Source organism: Eptatretus burgeri, chromosome 18 (genome assembly GCF_056783735.1).
Source record: "Eptatretus burgeri isolate ZD-2024b chromosome 18, Ebu_testis_v1, whole genome shotgun sequence".
Lineage (NCBI taxonomy): Eukaryota > Metazoa > Chordata > Myxini > Myxiniformes > Myxinidae > Eptatretus > Eptatretus burgeri.
In genome coordinates this window covers 40253412-40274148 of record NC_140978.1, presented here as the reverse complement: position 1 = coordinate 40274148, position 20737 = coordinate 40253412, and the positions used below count along the sequence as shown (strand labels likewise).

At 50.3% G+C, this 20737-nt stretch overlaps 1 protein-coding gene across 2 annotated transcripts in view; it reads right to left on the bottom strand.

Moving 5' to 3' along the window:
- The window catches only part of LOC147008950 (G protein-coupled receptor kinase 3-like), a 100538-nt gene extending 88150 nt beyond the window's left edge, over positions 1–12388 (bottom strand). The window contains exons 1-3 of one of the 2 annotated variants that reach the window (XM_085864104.1): positions 12034–12134; positions 9347–9460; positions 5631–5707 (exon numbers count right to left, since the gene is read on the bottom strand). In XM_085864104.1, the coding sequence (XP_085720230.1) occupies positions 5631–5694 (64 nt within the window). In that variant the 5' untranslated portion in view covers positions 5695–5707; positions 9347–9460; positions 12034–12134. Of the gene's footprint in view, positions 1–5630; positions 5708–9346; positions 9461–12033 lie in introns of both variants that reach the window. The other variant, XM_085864103.1, reaches the window with a different exon arrangement.
- Between the last annotated feature and the right edge of the window lie 8349 nt (positions 12389–20737).

The window sequence follows — 20737 nt, the reverse complement described above, 5'->3', positions numbered from 1 at the left end:
AATAGTTGCCTTCCTGTCATGACACCTCCACCCGCCTCTTCCGGAAAACCTAGAGTGAAGTACAGAAGGTGTCGCTTATCTTGGTGTTTTCTTTGGTTCCTCACAGTTTGTGAAAAAGAACTGGGAAGGCATGACTGAAGAAATAAGGAAAAAAATTGAACATGTGGAAAAGAGCCCAACCACACCTATCTTTTAAGGACACGTCTTGGTGGCCAATAACTTGGTTGCTGCAACTCCACGGCATAGATTTATGTGCCTGCAACCACCAGAAGTAATGCTGAGCACGATCCAGGCTAAATTGGTGGACTTTTTTGGGGGAGGCCATCATTGGCTGTGGCCAAACGTAATATGCCATACTTCGTCCGATGGAGGTGAAAACCTTGTTCATGTGAAGTCCCGCATCATGACCTTTCGCTTGTGCTCCATCAAACACCTTCTATACGCTGTACACCTGCCAAACCATCCTTTGGCCTGTCACATTTTGCAATAGGTGGTGAGATTCAGCAAATGTGTTGAAGTATTCATGACCAACCTCAAGGATGTAGACACATCAGTTCTCTCCATATTTTACCAGAGCCTTCTCAATGCCTGGAAAGGATTCTCTGTGAGTCGCAAAGTGGATGCATATTCCCCAGGGATGTACAAAGTTGAGCCACTATTTTTTAACCCTCTCTTTCCTGATATATTCAGGAGCCGTGAATTGTGCCAACGTTTCAATGATGCGGGCATAAACAAAGTATGGCACCTTCGGCCAAACTCCGGTGTCGGGTGGAAGACCGTGGAAGAAATCTCAACTTCAACAGCGATTCGATCCAAGAGGACACGGGGTCATAATGAGGAAAGTTGTGCAAAGAAATCATCAGTTATGACTACTTTGGACTCAAAACACTCATGTTCATCCTGATGAACCCTATTTCCCTAAACTGATGTTTGACTGTTCTCCCTGTTAGCACAGGGACAAATTAATTACATACTGCTACCAGCAAGAACCTGTACAAGTTATGTTTAAAGATAATTCTCGGCGTTTCACCACTAAATGGAGCGTCACGTTGGAAGAGGCTACTTCCTGCCGGTCCCCCTTCTGGCCCTGTATGGGAATCAATGTATTGTAATCTAATCACCAAAATAACGGGAGATCTCCAGTGGTGCCTTGCCCACTGGATCATCCCATGTAGCACACATGTCAGGAACTTTGCCCCAATATCCGCATGCTGCCCCTTTTGCTCGGTAAACGATGACGTAGTTCATTTTTTTATTGACTGTGCAAGATTTCTTCCATTATTTCATTGGTTAAATTTTGTCTCTCAAAATTAATTTCACGTTTACTTTTCGATCGTTTCTTTTTGGATACAAAAAAGAATGTAAACATGATTTTTATAAAAGAATGAACTGCTGTGTTTTTTTTAATAGGTACAGCAAAGCTTGCTATATATCTGTTTTGAAAGAAGAGAAATGGAAAACCCCTTCAACAATGTCACGTCAGGTCATTTTACAGTGAGCTTGTTTCTGCAAGTTTAAAAGTCGAATATATATTTTCCAAAGCCATGGGTGTTGTTGATATTTTGATGGAAAAATGGTGCTTGAAGGGTGTTTGTGAGGTACATCAAAATGAATTAGCATTGTTTTTTTTTATATCATTCCTAAAATGATGTCACCTGTTTGAGTTTTGTGGTATTGCTACATTTTTTGTTTGTTTTTCTTGGATTTCAAATGTACATTTTTGATTTTCTATTCCTGTTTTTCTCCTCGCTTTAATCCTTTTTATGGTATTTTTTGATTTGTAAATTGTACATACATTTTTACTTTTGTAATAAAAGGACCCCAAAAGTCAAAGTCTCTCTCTCTATTCCCCGTCTCCCGTCTCCCCTCTTCCCTCTCTCTCCTCTTCCCTCTCCTCCCTCTCCCCTCCCCTTCCCTCCTCTTTTCCATATTCTCATAATAAAGCTTTGTTGAAAACTTGATGACAAACCCCCCCAAAAGGTTATGGCCCTGACAGACAAACAGACAGACAAATATACAGAAGTTATTGCAAAAATCCTGTCTTCAGCTGCTGCGTAGGGGGATGGCTAACAAGTGGGAGAATTGCTTTGCAATACATGTTCCCCTACCCAAAAAGGGCATATATCCATGGAAAATTGATGAAATACCCTGAAACTCGAACTTGTTCTGTAACTTATCAAAATAAAGCCATGGACCAAGTTTCAATTGAATATGTAAAAGGGTATGGGGGGGGGATCTAGAAAACCACAGATGAGACGGATGTATGGACGGACAGACGGAGAGCAAACCTATAGTCTCCTACCGGTGAAACCGGTAGGGGACTTGTTATACTAGATGTGCCATTTTATAAATTCGAGCAGTTATGACTGGGTACCAAGACACCCCACTTTGATCAGACACGTGACCCATAACGTCCTTTTTATAAAACTGAATTCAGAATGAGATGAAAAAATTTAAATTCAAAAACATTAGAAAATAACCCAGAATCAAAATAATTTAAAAATTATGGATGCCAGTCCATAAGGCTGATCAAGTTGAAATTTAAAAAAAATATATTCCCCATGACTACTAGACCATATCTTTGAAGTTTCATGTCAATCGATGAAGCGATTCAAGAGAAATAATTTTTTTTTAAAGATTTTCAATCTCCACTATGGCTGCCAGACCATGTGACCTGTTATGGATGTGAAGTTTCCCCTCGATCTGTCAAGCCATTCTGGAGAAAAAGATTTTTAAAGGTACATTTTTCAAAAAAAATAATATGGCCGCTAGATCATGTGACATATGAGGTTAAAATTTACACCCTATATTCCCCAAGGCTTGTAGATCATGTGTGTGGAGATTCACATCAATGTAGTAGGCCGTTCTGAAGAAGATTTTAAAAGGTTTTTAAGTTCAATCCAACATGGCTGACAAACCACATGACCGATGACATCGATTTAATTATATTGACCAATTTATCCTTAGATGACAATCAATAATTTTCTTTGCATTTACACACTCACAAATACAACCAGTCGCTTCGCTAAAGGGAATATGACGAGGGGAGGGGGGAAATTGAGGGAGAGGGGGAGGGGTGGGAGGTAGAGGGAGAGGGGTGGGAGAGGGAGAGGGGTGGGAGGTAGAGGGAGAGGGATGGGAGGTAGAGGGAGAGGGGTGGGAGGTAGAGGGAGAGGGTGGGAGGTAGAGGGAGAGGGTGGGAGGTAGAGGGAGAGGGGTGGAAATGTGAGAGGGAGAGGGGTGGGAGAGTGAGAGGGAGAGGGGTGTGAGATAGAGGGGTGGGAGATAGAGGTAGAGGGGTGTGAGATGGAGGGAGAGGAATGGGAGATAGAGAGAGAGAGAGTGGGAGGTGGAGGTAGAGGGGTGGGAGATGGAGGGAGAGGGGTGGGAGATGGAGGGAGAGGGGTGGGAGGTGTGAGATAGAGGGTTGTGAGATGGAGATAGAGGGGTGGGAGGTGTGAGATAGAGGGTTGTGAGATGGAGATAGAGGGGTGTGAGATGGATATAGAGGGTTGTGAGATGGAGATCGAGGGGTGTGAGATGGAGATCGAGGGGTGTGAGATGGAGATAGAGGGGTGTGAGATGGAGATAGAGGGGTGTGAGATGGAGATAGAGGGGTGTGAGATGGAGATAGAGGGGTGTGACATGGAGATAGAGGGGTGTGAGATGGAGATAGAGGGGTGGGAGGTGTGAGATAGAGGGTTGTGAGATGCAGATAAAGAGGTGTGAGATGCAGATAGAGGGGTGTGAGATGGATATACAGAGTTGTGAGATGGACATCGAGGGGTGTGAGATGGAGATCGAGCGGTGTGAGATGGAGATAGAGGGGTGTGAGATGGAGATAGAGGGGTGTGAGATGGAGATAGAGGGGTGTGAGATGGAGATAGAGGGTGTGAGATGGAGATAGAGGGGTGTGAGATGGAGATAGAGGGGTGTGAGATGGAGATAGAGGGGTGTGAGATGGAGATAGAGGGGTGTGAGATGGAGATAGAGGAGTGTGAGATGGAGATAGAGGGGTGTGAGATGGAGATAGAGGGGTGTGAGATGGAGATAGAGGGGTGTGAGATGGAGATAGAGGGGTGTGAGATGGAGATAGAGGGGTGTGAGATGGAGATAGAGGGGTGTGAGATGGAGATAGAGGGTGTGAGATGGAGATGGAGGGGTGTGAGATGGAAGGGTGTGAGATAGAGATGGAGGGGTGTGAGATGGAGGTGTGTGAGATGGAGGGGTGGGAGATGGAGGGGTGGGAGATGGAGGGGTGGGAGATGGAGGGGTGGGAGATGGAGGGGTGGGAGATGGAGGGGTGGGAGATGGAGGGGTGGGAGATGGAGGGGTCGGAGATGGAGGGGTCGGAGATGGAGGGGTGGGAGATGGAGGGGTGGGAGATGGAGGGGTGGGAGATGGAGGGGTGGGAGGGAGGGATGAGAGGGAAGGGTGGAAGAGAGAGGGAGAGGAGTGAGAAAAAAGTGAGGAGAGGAGAGGGAAGGGGACGGGTGAGAGAGGGAGGGAGATAAATTCTGGCAGATGTGACGCCCAGGTTCAAATTTATACGAGGGATGGCACACACATCAATTATGACCCTGCCTGTGAAACACCCGTTTGTAGCTGGGTTGAGATTCAAACCCAAGCCTGACAGTTTAGAGCGAGTGTGTGCACCTCTCAGCTATCTTGCCATGCTGTGAGGATTCATTGCTTTGACGCCACTGAAAACATTTTTCGAACATCACTTATCCTCTTGCTTGACTCATTCTAATCCTTTAATTTATCTTGCCTCCCTAACCCTAAAATTTGCCGACACATGCTGTCATTGGAAGGCCCATGACGTGTATCCTTTCAATACGCGTATAATTTTAACAATCGCTTTTTTTTGTGTTTCAAACTGAATGGAAAACGCAAAGGTCAGGTGTGCATGAGGATTGTGAATATGACATCTTCGACGATGAGTGAGGTCTGAACAGCATGACAATAAAAATGGCGGATGTTGGAGTCAACCGTGCTACACAGTAATGACATCCCAGACGTCATGATGTAGCGTGACAGGTAGTCAGACACGAAACTGCTGCTACTTTAATACATAGATGTCTGGTAATTGTTATTTATTTATTTAAATGTATTTGTACTTGAATATGACTGTCTTTAATCAAAAAGGGTAATACCGCATCATAGATAAACTTGTATTATCATGTGACAGCAGGAACCCTTAAGAATAGCGCACGATGGCGAGACGGATGGGCTACTCTCCTTTTAGTAACACATAAACTTGGAAATGAAAAGTCAGTTTATGCATCGTTTAAATGTCATATGAAAGTCTCACCACAGAGTTGATTGCAAGGCTTGTTTCTCAATCAGGTGGAAAACAACCTTCAAGGAAAGATCCAATACAAATAGAGAAAATAGGAAAGGCCAATTTACAAAAGAAAATGAGTTCATGACGTGAGGATTTTACTTTTATAGTTCAGCAGGTAAAGGAAGCACAATGGTTCGCGAGCGAGAGGATGAAAACATTATTCCGAATCAGGGATGCGATGATAAAGCCCACTTGAAACAAAAAATTAAATCATCCTTGGTACCCTGTAATTCATAAATAAATAATATAATAAGCTAAGATAATATAATAAGGTAAGACATACCAAGTTGCTGGTTAAATATTTTGTCGAACGTCACCTCCCCTCGTTCCTCCAGATACTTCTGCATGACGCTGCGAATGCTGCAGAGAACAGGAGTGAAAAACATTTTCCAAGAGAGACGCAAACAAAGGATATGGTTTATAAAAACTTTCAAATGACGGACTATTAACGTGGCACAACAAGCGGATAACAAAGTAACAGGGTGAGAGAGAACAACTGGTCATCCATAGACATGCACACACATAAGTGGACGGAGACACTGCTGCGTGAGTCGAGGGTAACGGTAAACGTCATTTCGCACTAGAGTAGAACGGTGAAGCCCAATGTGAGAATTGAAGGGATTATTATATGAACATTTGTAGTACTGAGTGTTGCGTGTGTGGGTGCAACGCTGGGTGGAGTTCATAGAACGTAACATTAAGTGAAATAATGAAATCCACAAACACCGGAGGCAAACCCCCCCCCCCTTTAATTTAAATCAAAATTTAAAATTTAAAATGTTCCGTTTATGACTTTTGCATGAAATCCAAAAACAGAAGGAACTCGAGGGGGAGCACTCGGTACAGTGCAAAACCTCCGCTGCCAACACTGCTAGGTCACTCAAGTGAACCTGATATCCTATTCATTCAATTTGACGTCAACAGTGCTCACAGAGTTATAGTTTGCAACTTTCCCTTTTACTTTTAACTTTTACATACTCAATTCATTCGTCATAACTAGATTCCTTGAGACAGAAATTGATTTTACGTGGGTATATCCACCTGAAGTTCCAAAATCAGCCGCAATTATAATTTTGGATTATAATTATAATTTTGAAATCACTTAAAACATGTAGAAATGCAAAAACAAAAATTCAAATATTTTTTCAAAATGGCCACCATAGCGTCCATATTGAACTTTGGACCAAGTCCAAAATCTAATGGCATGATCCTTGGACCATACCTAATCCCCCCCCCACCAAGTTTCCTCCGAATCCGTCCACACCTTTTTGATACCTCACACACATAAACAAACAAACAAACAGACAGGTGAAAACATAACCTCCGTCAATCGCAGACGGCGAAGGTAATAAAAATTTCACGACTTTCATCAACATTGGTTGATGTTGGATCAACCAACAATCGGAATTGGTTCGTTCCAGTTTTTGCGGTGACAGTTGGTTCTCTCAGGGGCCTCTGCCAACTTTCTCAAAGATAAGTTTCCGGTCATTGTTTGTCGCGTATTGACCGTTTATTTTGTCCCCCCCCCCATGTTTACTGTGTGTTCCAACTTCGGTTTCATTTCAAAATTTGTGCTATTTGATGAGTTTTTTGTCGATCTTGTCACGTCGGGTTTTCCCTGAGGCCGACCCATCTTCCCGTCTCTGTGCACGATCGTGTTTATTTGTGTTTTCTCTCTTTTACCTCTCACCATCAGTTCTTTTCTCCGCTTTTCCCACCGCCCTCCTTCTCTCCATCCCAGCTATACCCTCTGTTTCTTGTCTTAAAATAGATTTTAAAAAATTCAACAACAAAAAAAAAACTCCTGACCTTATACCGCATGTGACCACGTGACTTCCTGTACAGACTCTTCTTCCTCCTTCTTCAGCCGACCAATCAACTTCGTTCTATTTTAGCCGACCCACATTCACAATACACCTTGATGATTTTTTATTCAACCTTTCTTTTACCTCATCTTCTTCTTCTTCTTCTTCTTCTGGCTGGTTTCAATTCGACCTTTCCTTCTCTGTGTCCTTTTCTTCTGGCAAAGTGGAGAGCTTGCTGTCAAACCTCGACTCAGATTCTGCAACCGGTCCAGACGGCATCAGCCCACGTGTCCTAAAAACCTGCTCTGCTGCTCTTGCTCACCCTCTCTCTGTTTTATTCACCCTCTAATTTGCTCAAGGTCATCTGCCATCTGCTTGGAAATCAGCAAACATTACTGCCCTGCATAAAAAAGGTGCAAAAAAGATCCCTGCAACTAAAGACCAATCAGCCTTCTCCCAATAATCAGCAAGGTTATGGAATCCATCATCGCTTCAGACATTAAATCCTTCCTCTTCTCCAATGGCTTGATTTCCGATCATCAATTTGGGTTCAGACCAGGTCACTTCAGCCTGGATATGCTGCTTCTGCTTTCCCAGCAATGGATGGAGGTCCTCAATGCCAAACATGAAATCCGAGCCGTATCCCGAGACATATTGTGTGCTTTTGACATGGTCTGGCACCCTGCCCTGCACACCAAACTCTCTTCCTGTGGTATCCAAGGCGATCTCCACTTATGGCTTGCATGCAGACTCCCTGTCCTGTCGCAGTCAACGCGTGGCCCTCAAAGGAGTTCTCTCATCCCCTCTTCCTGTCCAGGCTGGAGTTCCTCAAGGCAGCGTTCTGGGCCCTGTTCTTTTTCTGGTTTTCATCAATGATCTCTCCAACTCTCTGGAAAATCCCCTTTATCTCTTTGCTGATGACTCCACCCTCTGCTGTACCATCTGTCATCTCTCAGACCAGCAAGCAGCAGCTTCTTCACTCTGCAGATCTGGATAAAATCACAAACTGGTCCAACATGTGGAACATGTCTTTCAATCCGGTTAAATCTCACACTCTCACGATGTCTCTCCAAAAACACCATCTAGAACCCCCCCGGCCCCCCACTCCCCTCATCTACTTTCTCAACAATCCTCTGGAAGAAGTCCTTTCATTGAAGCTTCTGGGTATCACGATCTGCCATGATCTTTCCTGGGAAAGCCACATTTCAAACCTCGCCTCTAAAGCTAGTCGCCGACTGGGCATCCTCCGTCGTGCAAGTCCTTCCTCGGCACATCTGAGCTCCTGACCACGTACAAAGCTTTCATCCGCAGCTTGATGGAGTACTACTCTCCCTCTGGGCTGGTGCTCCTGCCTCTCACATTTCTCGGCTTCGCGCTGTGGAAACCAAGGCATTCAGGATCATTGGTATCTCCCATGGTGAGGCTGAGTCTTTGGGCCTCTCACTCTGTCACCGCAGGCATGTTGGTGGTTTTTCTGTCTTCTACCATTTCCTCTCCGGTCTCACCTCCCCTGCTCTGTCTGCAATACAGACCCCCCCCAACCCCCATATTTCCCCCCCCCAACCCCCATATTTCCGCAGGGCGCTCAAGATTCGCCAGCATCCCCCTTCTGGTGAAACTACCAAAACCACGAATCACTGCTCACCTTCACTCTTTCATTCCTCTTTCTTCCACCTTTGGAACAAACTCCCACACTCTCTTCAATCCCACTCTTCCCTCCAGATCTTCAAAACAGCCTTTCACCACCACCTCTTATCCTCTCCCATCCAAAACCACGATCTTTTCTACCCCCGCTAATCCCCGCAAACCCACCGCCTTCAAATTCCCTGCTTTCCTTCCTGAAAGTCCATGTAGTGTAAGGACCTGAAAGTCCCCGTCGTGACCATCTTGTTTACCCCGTGTACGCTGCCCATCCCTCTCCCTTCCACTGATCTAATGTCTCTGTTCCCCACTGTTTTGTCCTTCTCTCTCCCACCCCTCATATCTCTTGCTCCCCTTGTTGTAAGTTCTGTGCGTCAGCTCCCATACGATCCTCGACATTGAAAACAAAAAGAAAGGAACCAAAGATATTCAGTCGATTCGAGCGGAGAGACGGTGGCAACACCTTGGCAGTGGATTCGTCTGAGATCGTAACAATCCGAGCAGCGAGTGCCACACATTACACAACTGGAAGGGCACTCGGTAGAGCGCATACCTCTGCCCGGATCCCGATTCGGATCTTCACCAAAATCGAATCAATTCTTCCTCGTCACACACCCAACGTGCCCACCAAGTTTCCTCCGAATCCGTCCAAACTTTTTGAGACATCCTTTACACAGACAGACAAACAAACAGACAAATTTTCTCAAGTAGCAAACAAACAGGTGTGAAAACATAACCTGCGTTCACCATGGGTAGGCAGAGGTAAAAAGAGGAAGTTTACATTCAGAACCCAAAAGCTGGCACGGCAGCAAGTCCGAGAGCGGGTTCCGCAAGTCGGGTGATTAAGCAGAATTTCGAAGCGAGTCCACCAACAAATGTAGAATGGGGTTCCCAGTTCATCGTAAAGGAAGTCTGGTCAGATAGACTTACAAATGTGTGGTGGTGTGGTTGAAAGTTTAGTAAGGGGCACACTGTTACACAAGAGAACAATTGGTGGATTCAAATGAGAGAGAGGGGGGGGGGATAAGGCAGAGGATGTAAAATACAGAGGAAGGGAAAGTAAATCGAAATTATTTGGGAAACTTCATGGGAAAGAGATAAATGTGGAAACAGGAGGTAAGGAGGGGAAGAGAGCACGTCGATATTCCACGTACGCATTGCTCAGGTATACATCGTCGATGAAACAGGTGTACAAGAAATGCCAAGAAGGTTCTTCAGAGAGTCCAGACGTCCAGCACAGGTTAACATTACAAGGGACAAAGAAGCTGTCTGAATGAAAGTTTGAAATAAAAATCGATGATTACATCTCGGACCATGTTGTTTTAAAGCGATCCGAACAATGACACATACAAGAACCATCGTGAGGAGTGCAGGCAGATCTGCATCAAAAGGTGTGTGCAGTGGTCTTCAGCATGACAGACAAAAGGATACGCCGGGGGTACGTCCACAAAGGGGAGAGCTAGGGGGGTGCCCGCACGGGGAAAGCCAGTTGGCACCAGCACACGGATGACCCGGGGGGGAGGGGCAGCAGGTGGGTGAGCTGGGGGTGGGGGTACAACAGCACGTCGGTGAGCTGGGGGTGGGGGTACAACAGTACGTGGGTGAGCTGGGGGTGGGGGTACAACAGCACGTCGGTGAGCTGGGGGGGGGCGCCAGCATGTAGGCGAGCTGGGGGAAATGCCAGCACTCGAGTGAACCAGGGTAGAAGTCAGTAGCGGGGTGAGCCGAGTGGGAAGCAGGTGGTTGAGCTGGGCAAAGCCAATACTCAGGTGAGTCAGGAGGGACACCACCACGAGGGTGAGCCGAGGGGTTCGCCAGGACACGGGTGAGCCATGGGGGTTGGGAGTAGGAAAGTGATGGACAACAGCACACGGGTGAGCCATGGCGAGTGTTAGCATGTGCGTGAGCTAGGGTGAACACCAGCACGGGGTGAGCCACAGGAAGAAGGGATGTCAGCACGGTTGGGGGGGGGGAGCCACGGGTGAGGGGTGGATACGCCAACAAGGGGTGAGCTGGGAGTCACCAGCACAGGGGGAGTCGGGAGAAACACCTGTACGTGGAGGAGCTCGTGGTTGCGAGCATGGGGGCGAGCTGGTGGACATGAGCATGGAGGTGGATGCGAACACGGGGTGAGCCAGTGGATGTGAGAATGGGGTGAGCTGGCGGATGTGAGTACGGGGTGAGCCGGTGGATGAGAGCATGGAGTGAGCCGGCGGACGTGAGTACGGGGTGAGCCGGTGGAAGTGAGCACGGAGTGAGCCGGTGGACGTGAGCATGGGGTGAGCACAGGGTGAGCAGGTGGATGTGAGCACGGGGTGAACCGGTGGACGTGAGCACGGGGTGAGCCGGTGGACGAGAGCACGGGGTGAGCCGGTGGACGAGAGCACGGGGTGAGCTGGTGGACGTGAGCACGGGGTGAGCACGGGGTAAGCAGGTGGATGTGAGCACGGGGTGAACCGGTGGACGTGAGCACGGGGTGAGCCGGTGGACGTGAGCACGGGGTGAGCCGGTGGACGTGAGCACGGGGTGAGCTGGTGGACGTGAGCACGGGGTGAGCATTGGGTGAGCCGGTGGACGTGAGCACGGGGTGAGCCGGTGGACGTGAGCACGGGGTGAGTCGGTGGACGTGAGCACGGGGTGAGCTGGTGGACGTGAGCACGGGGTGAGCCGGTGGACGTGAGCACGGTGTGAGCACGGGGTGAGTCGGTGGACGTGAGCACGGGGTGAGCCGGTGGACGTGAGCACAGGGTGAGCTGGTGGACGTGAGCACGGGGTGAGCACGGGGTGAGTCGGTGGACGTGAGCACGGGGTGAGTCGGTGGACGTGAGCACGGGGTGAGCCGGTGGACGTGAGCACGGGGTGAGCAGGTGGACGTGAGCATGGGGTGAGCAGGTGGACGTGAGCATGGGGTGAGCTGGTGGACGTGAGCACGGGGTGAGCCGGTGGACGTGAGCACGGGGTGAGCCGGTGGACGTGAGCACGGGGTGAGCCGGTGGACGTGAGCACGGGGTGAGCCGGTGGACGTGAGCATGGGGTGAGCCGGTGGACGTGAGCACGGGGTGAGCCGGTGGACGTGAGCACGGGGTGAGCCGGTGGACGTGAGTCGGGACGTTTGGCTCAGGACGCGATTCAGTTCAACTTCAAGGGTGTCGAGGTGTGTGGGTGAGTGTCCGGAAGTAAGCTCGGTAACGAGCCCGGTTACTCGGTGTTGCGGTGACTAGGTTATCCCGAGTCACACACCTGGGCTCAGGAAGAACAATCTTCTTGCTGGCTCGAGCCGCTGGTGTAGTCTTGCTCTTCTCCATCGCCATCAAGTAGCTCACGTCGGCGAGCACGGCCTCCAAGTCCGCCATCTTACGGCGGACACGAGCGGTCGTGCGTCGTCCCTTGCTCCCCGGAACTGAAAGCGGCCTTCGGGCCGCAGAGCCGGAACACTCGCACCCTGAGTTTCAGCTGTCCTCCCTCCCGACGGTCTTCTTTGGAGATGAGCTGCTGAAACCGCGAGAGTGACAGCGGGGGGTAGGGGGAGGGAGGGTACGCTGGAGGAAGTGGTGAAGGGAGCGGAGGGAGGTGGGAGGAAGTGAAGGAAGGTGCGAGGGAGGGAGAGATGTGAGGAGTGGGGGGAGGAGGGAACAGGGGATGGAGATGTCACAGGTGAGGGAGTGGTAATGGACGTCTGTTTTGGAAGGGAGGACTGAGGAGGGACAGTGAGTGAGGGGTTCGAGTGAAGGGTGATTGACGTGGAGATCGAGAGAAAGAAACGTTGTTGTGGAAGGACAGTTATTCCTTGTTTACCTCACACGGCAGAGAGAGAGAGAGACAGAGACAGAGACAGAGACAGAGACAGAGACAGAGACAGAGACAGAGACAGAGACAGAGACAGAGACAGAGACAGAGAGAGAGAGAGAGAGAGAGAGAGAGAGAGAGAGAGAGAGAGAGAGAGAGAGAGAGAGAGAGAGAGAGAGAGAGAGAGAGAGAGAGAGAGAGAGAGAGAGAGAGAGAGAGAGAGAGAGACAGACAGACAGACAGACAGACAGACAGACAGAGAGAGAGAGAGAGAGAGTGTGTGTGTGTGTGTGTGTGTGTGTGTGTGTGTGTGTGTGTGTGTGTGTGTGTGTGTGTGTGTGTGTGTGTGTGTGTGTGTGTGTGTGTGTGTGTGTGTGTGTGTGTGTATAGAGATATATATATATATATATATACACACACATATATATGTATCGAGCATACACACACACACACACACACACACACACACACACACACACACACACACACACACACACACAGTGGGGAGAACAAGTATTTGATACACTGCCGATTTTGCAGGTTTTCCCACTTACAAAGCACGTAGAGGTCTGTAATTTTTATCATAGGTACACTTCAACTATGAAAGACGGAATCTAAAACAAAAATCCTGAAAATCACATTGTATGATTTTTAAATAATTAATTTGCATTTTCTTGCGTGAAATAAGTATTTGATACATCAGAAAAACAGAACTTAATATTTGGTACAGAAACCTTTGTTTGCAATTACAGAAATCAGACGTTTCCTGTAGTTCTTAACCAGGTTTGCACAGACTGCAGCAGGGATTTTGGCCCACTCCTCCATACAGATCTTCTCCAGATCCTTCAGGTATTGGGTCCGTCACTGGGCAACACAGACTTTCAGCTCCCTCCAAATATTTTCTATTGGGTTCAGGTCTGGAGACTGGCGAGGCCACTCCAGGACCTTGAGATGCTTCTTACGGAGCCACTCGTGAGTTGCCCTGGCTGTGTGTTTCAGGTCATTGTCATGCTGGAAGACCCAGCCACGCCCCATCTTCAATGCTCTTGTTGAGCGAATGAGGTTGTTGGCCAAGATCTCGCGATACATGGCCCCATCCATCCTCCCCTCAATACGGTGCAGTCGTCCTGTCCCCTTTGCAGAAAAGCATCCCCAAAGAATGATGTTTCCACCTCCATGCTTCACGGTTGGGATGGTGTTCTTGGGGTTGTACTTATCCTTCTTCTTCTTCCTCCAAACACGGCGAGTGGAGTTTAAACCAAAAAGCTCTATTTTGGTCTCATCAGACCACATGACCTTCTCCCATTCCTCCTCTGGATCATCCAGATGGTCATTGGCAAACTTCAGACGGGCCTAGACATGCGCTGGCTTGAGCAGAGGGACCTTGCGTGCGCTGCAGGATTTTAATCCATGATGGCATAGTGTGTTACTTATGGTTTTCTTTGATACTGTGGTCCCAGCTCTCTCCAGGTCATTGACCAGGTCCTGCCGTGTAGTTCTGGGCTGATCCCTCACCTTTCTCATGATCATTGAGGCTCCACGAGATGAGCTCTTGCATGGAGCCCCAGACCGAGGGAGATTGACTGTTATCTTGAACTTCTTCCATTTTCTAATAATTGCACCAACAGTTGTTGCCTTCTCACCAAGCTGCTTGCCTATTGTCCTGAAGCCCATCCCAGCTTTGTGCAAGTCTACAATTTTGTCCCTGATGTCCTAAGACAGCTCTCTGGTCTTGCCCATTGTGGAGAGGTTGGAGTCTGATTGTTTGAGTGTGGACAGCTGTCTTTTTTGCAGATAACGAGATCAAACAGGTGCAGTTAATACAGGTAATGAGTGGAGAATGGGAGGGCTTCTTAAAGACAAAACTAACAGGTCTGTGAGAGCCGGAATTCTTACTGGTTTGTCGGTGATCAAATACTTATTTCATGCAATAAAATGCAAATTAATTATTTAAAAATCATACAATGTGATTTTCAGGATTTTTGTTTTAGATTCCGTCTTTCACAGTTGAAGTGTACCTATGATAAAAATTACAGACCTCTACGTGCTTTGTAAGTGGGAAAACCTGCAAAATCGGCAGTGTATCAAATACTTGTTCTCCCCAGTGTGTGTGTGTGTGTGTGTGTGTGTGTGTGTGTGTGTGTGTGTGTGTGTGTGTGTGTGTGTGTGTGTGTGTGTGTGTGTGTGTGTGTGTGTGTGTGTGTGTGTGTGTGTGTGTGTGTGTGTGTGTGTGTGTGTGTGTGTGTGTGTGTGTGTGTGTGTGTGTATACCTGGTGTTGGCGCAGTGGTTAGGGCAGCGGCTTGGGATCCAAAAGGTCCTGAGTTCAAGCCCCGTTGGACCATTGAATTAATACACCAGGGGGTTGACTCAGCCTGTCATCCTTCCGAGGTCGGCGAAATGAGTACCAGTATACTGGGCCGGTGTATAGCCCAGTTAAAATAGGTGTACCATATCCCTGTGTCGTAAGAGGCGACCAGGGTTGCGTCAGGAAGGGCATCCGGCGTAAAACATGTGCCAAATCACTACGCGGATCATGCGGATGATCCGCTGTGGCGACCCCTAACGGGAGCAGCCGAAGGAAGAAGAAGAAGAAGATATATATATATATTGTTGTGGTTGACGAAATTCGCAAACCACTATTCAGGTCCCGTAGGTGAGATATCTCTGTAAGTATATGTGTAGTTAGCCCAAACCCGTTGTTTAGAGGGAATAAATGTCATTCATTCGGGCTGCGACCCTTTTAGATAGCCGTTTTTCTTTTACTATCTTTATTTTGGACCAACCGCCATTACTACCACCACAACCACCACCAACCGCATCTCGACAACCACAGCCACCTTCTCCAGAACCGCCTTCACAACATCCACCTTCTCCACAACAGCTTTCACACACCAACCACCAACCGCAACGCCGCTTCACAACAACAGCAACGCCAACAGCCACGACCTTTACCGTCACAACTCGCCCTCGCAACCATCGCATCACCGCCATTCCCGTGCCGCTTGTGGGCACCGATACTGGACTCGTACAGGGCATGCACCGAGCAGCGGGTGCAAAAACACCAGCCTTTCCGAGAAATCGGATCAAGAATGATTCACGCCCACTTCTGTTCCGTCCTATCAGCGAGCGTGGGGCGATTTGGCCCCGCCTCCAGGCGCGTCGGAGTATAATCGCTATATGCAGATTCGCGGATCAAGAATGATTCACGCCCACTTTTCCTTCGTCCAATGGGCGAGCGTGGCTCCGCCCCCGAGCCGTTCCTGATCCAAAAATCTGCATATGATTTCTCCTGTCGGACTATAAAGCACCGAGCGCGGAGCGAATCGAGGCAGTTGGGAAGAGTTGAAGAGTTGAGAAGAAGAAAGAGTTGGAGAGTTGTGGCGGTGGCGAAATCAGTCGAGAGAGTGTCTGTCGGGGTCCGGAGAGGCTGGAGAAGCCAAGAAGCTTTGTGGAGGTCTGCGCTCGTGTCAGAGTCGGGGAGCTGCGGAGAGGGGAGGCCGGGAACGCGGTCGAGGTCGCGGTGGAGTCACTCGTCGCGGGACCCAGGCCGGCCAGATATCCTCTTTCCCCCGAGCATCAACAACCCCCCCTGTTTCCCCCCGCGCTGAGATAGTGTGAGAAGGGGGCCCCGTTCCCACCTCATTCCAGGCAGTGCCAGCGAGGCCCGCGGAGTCGGGGCGCCGCCGCCATTTTGCGGCTCATCACCAGACGGGTAGGCTCGACGCGGTCTCGGCCCCAGGCCCGTCTGCCCCCTTATCGTTGAGGGTGGCCCCTTTTTTCTTTTGCTTTGGAGTATATGTGTTGTCGGCGCCGTCTGTGAAGTAAAACTGTGTAAGTGTTGCCGTGTGCTCGCGTAGTCGGTAGTAGATCTGCATTGTGTCTCTTTTGTTGCATTTGCTTTTTGTGCAGAATTGTTGTGTTTCTACTTTTACATTTGCTTTTGGTGCATAATTGCATAATTGTATATGTGTGCTTTCCGTTTGCTGCGGAATAAATGTGCTTTATGTTGAACTGTTTTTCCCATTTCGCTTCGTCTTTTCTTCAATTGAATCTCCATCTTACTTCACATAAAGGGTTGGTCGTGGGCTAAATACGCCCGATAATTAATCGGAACCGTCGAGGTTGACGATAACACCGCTCGGTTATCCCGATAGTACGGAACGGGTCGCTTAAAGTGGCCCTTGTCCGAAGACGACCTGCGGCGAGGTGCGATCGCCCGGTCTACCCTCCGTGTGGGTACTTAGGTAGGTCGAATTTGGCGAACAACCCTATCCCACGCGGGGGGCCGATTGGCACGATCGTGGTGAGGCCGAAAGGCCCACCCGTGACTAGTTCCCGGCGTTAGTCCGAGAGGGTCACAACGGGATTGTCCGTCCGGTGGGCGACGTGCCGCGATTCGAGTTACGTGGCCGCTCGCACGCCGGCGGGCGCGAATCTGCAACACTGGTGTCAGGAGTGGGATACAAACCCATCCCCCCTCCTCGCGGCACTGGTATCGGAGAGCGGGAAAACGGGCTCTCCTGTCTCCAACTAAATTCACGGGAATCGGTCCAGGGGTGAGAGGAGTGACCCCCGATTCCCTCCAAATTACGAGCGATTCAAATTAACCCTTTACGAGAAATAAGATGGCATCTCAAGGCGAGCGGGAGCCGGGGGTATTAGAAATGGATTTAGAATGTGTAGAATCCATGGTCCAGGATGAAAACCCCGTGCAGGAAATGTTGGTTGTGCAGGAACACGAACTCCCCCAACTGAACCCAGAGCCCGAAATAGGTGCGGCGGCGTCCGCGGTGTATGACACCTCCCCTCCCCCTCTCCACCAAAACCCTTCCCCGATCCCTGCCGAAACGGCTCACCCAAACGCACCCGACATGACCCAGCTATTCACCCTGCTGGCAAAGATGAATGCGGATGCGCAACAAATGAATGCGAACATGAACAAGCAAATGCACGAAATGAAAACGAAGATGGATACAAACACAAACGAAATAAAAGGCATGAACGAAAATATGGAAACAAACGCACTCAAAATGAATGAAGAAATGAAAGAGCTGCGGGGTGAGACGCAGAACATGGGCCGAAGCCTGCAGGCGGGCATGAAGGCAGTGACCAGGGAGCTCAAAATGGCGACTCCACGTGTGGGAGCGAACGAGCTGGGAGGGAGTGCAACGGCTGTCAGGCCCGCGGTGGAGGCGGGTGACAAAGTAATTCGGGAGACGTGTTGGGCGAGGGTCGTGACGGAAAAAGTGACGGTGACCGAGAGGGAAAAACTAATTGGGGTGACGGAGACGTGCACGAGGGAGATAACAAGGGAAGAGACGGAAATAATAGTTGAGACAAGGGAGATAACAAGGGAAGAGGTGACTGAGTTGGCAGAGACACGGGAGATGGGAACGATAGAGGGAAGACTACACGATGAAGACGGGGTAAGTGACGCACACACACACACACGGAGGTAGTGGAGGATAATGGGGGTGAGCTCGCGGACTGGGTAGAGACCCGGTGCGAGCAGTTGGATGGCCTCCTTCAGGAACGAGGGGAGGGAGTATGCCCCTTTGAAGCGGGTCACGACCAGGTGCGTTCGGTCGTGCTTTGCAAGGTCGAGGGGAGGAGTGCTGTGGACAGGTGCACGGAGAGCTTGGGGGGTATAGAGGCCCCGGAGACCCTTGTGGGGACACGAATCCCTAGTGTGGTTGTCCCTGTGTGTGTGGTGTTGAGGTGTGTGTTCACGAGTGTGGCGAAATGCGTGCTGCAACGCACGCATAGCGCGGGTGCAAGGGCGTGTGTGAGAGCGACCGGGTGGGTGACGAAGACCACGTGTGTGGAAGCGACCCCGTGTGTGAGTGGTGTGGTGGTAAGTGTGCAGAAGGGCGTGCTTCCCAGCGCGCCGTGTGTGAGTGAAACACCGCGGTTGAGTGCCCCCGCGTGTGTGAGTGAGGCATGGTGTATGAGTGAGGCACCGCGGATGAGTGCCCCCGCGTGTGTGAGTGGTATGGTTTGTGTGAGGGAAATGGCACGAGTGAGTGGAAGGCCGCGAGTGAGTGGAGCACGTGTGCGAGGGAGGTGGCATGCGTGAGTGAACGGCCGAGTGGAAGGGAGACCGTGTGTTTGAGAGAGCGGTATGTGAGGGAGATGTCGGTGGGCATGTGTGAGCATGCAACCGCGTCTCCCGGTGTGAGTGTAATGGAATGGAGTGTTAGCGTCGTAACACGCAAGTGTGCGTGGGTCGAATGGAGACGACGGCGACATGTGAGGGACAAAAGCCGGGTAGCGGCTGTAGCTGTTTCGAGGACCGTGCCGGGTTCACCCAGCAGCGAGCGCGAGGTCCGTGCTGTGCAACGCACGAGGCCCCCACGTGCTCGCTTGCGGGAATGAAGTCCCGGTCCGGAAACGCCAGCGGTGGATTTGCCGCTGGAGGACAAAGTTTAGGCAGGATTATGGATTTGGACCGGACGGGTTCTCCACGCGATCGTGTGTGTTAAGCTCCAATGGGCAAAGCACATGTGTTCGCGTGGAGAACCCCTCGAGACGTGGGGCTTGTGTTTTTTTTATGCGCACGGTGACGTCATGGCTGCACGTGGGGTTGGAATCCGGCAGGAGGGGTATCCCTGCCGGATGGTACCGTCCAAGGAGGGACGAGGTACACGTGCAGCTGCATGACGTCACGGGTAGGTGCAAAGTGCGCGAGCTGTGAGTTGCCGCGCTGGTGCTGCGCATGTGAAAAAAAAAAAAGCAAGCCTCACTTTCGGGTGCACAGGATTCCCGGGCAAGGGGTGGAAGACCCCCTTACCAGGGCACAGGATGGAAACTAGTTAGGGGGAAGGGTTAGCTTAGCTAGACCGGCTCCATGGGGCAGGGGTAAGTCCTCATGGGGCCCGTGGAATGGATTAGTTAGAGGGATTGTTAGTCAGATTTAGGTTGGGAAAATGGAGTATGGGATTATTTTGGAGACAGAGACAGACTTTGGATGTGTAGTGGGGACGTAGCTTAGCTACGTAGGTTAAATGGAACGTGCTATAGTTTAAGGGACGACGTGGGAGCACGAGTTAGTTAAGGGAGGTAGTTAGAAGGATGGCGGAGTTCAGCGGTGTGTGTGTTGAAGAGTTGTGAGGTGAGTACATGATGAATGAGTGAGGCCAGTGGGTCTGTGTGAGTGGAGCGAATGGGGAATGCATGGTGCGATGAGTGATTGGGGGGAGGAGTGACTCCCACCCAAGGGACCCCGGGGTCAGTGTAGAGTGAGTTAGGGGGTTAGTCAAATTTACAAAATGGAGGTAGTTTTGTTGTTGGTGGGAGTGTAGGCTCGAAACCCGTTTGGAGGGGTGCAGGAGCCCTGTTGACGGGCTGGGAGCGTGGCTGCGAAAGGTGAGTATCGCTGAGTGGGTACCCCGGGCACCAGGCTAGTCGGCCGTGGTAGGCCAAGGGCCCATGGGGGGCCGGGATAGCGTAGTGGGCACGGGTGCGCCTGCTTGGTGCGGGGGCCCGGGGCGCCATTAGCCGCGTGGGCAGTGTTGTGGGCACGGGTGACCCTCGGAAAGGGGCCCGGGAAGCCAGCCTGCCACGTGTGCGTTTCAGGGGAGGTGCCATGGGGGGAACTCCCCGGTGTTTAGGGAGCTGGTAGGCTCGGAGGCAGTGTAGTGCCCGGGGGTGTCATAGCGGGAGATTCGGCAGAGGGTCGTGCCTGCCAAGGCGAGCCACGCGTCCCAGCCATGAGACCGTGTGAGGGCACGGAGAGAAAATTGGGGGGCGAGGCCCGAAATTGTAAGGACACCAACACAGGCGACGGGAATCTGGGTTGTTAGAACCAATAGTTTAAGCGCAAGGCGCTTGTTGAAAGCCCCGGGGTAGTTTAACAGTTAAGTGGTTAGGGTAGATTAGGAAGTGTACCCCTCCGCACCATCCATCCCCTCGCTCTCGTTGTGGGCCGCTGGACCCACTTTGGTTTAGATCGCTGAAGTCTGTGGAGGCCATTCTGAGGCTTCGTTGGGCCTCGACACAGGACGCTAGCTCTCCCTTGTTCCCCTCCGGGAAGGGAACGTAGGGTTTGGGAGTAGGCTAGGTGACAGGATAGGTTAGCCGAACAAGGACAGTACAGGGGGTTAGGGGACGATTTATAGTGGGGAAGTAAAAAATAAAAAAATAAGTTGGGGCTAAATT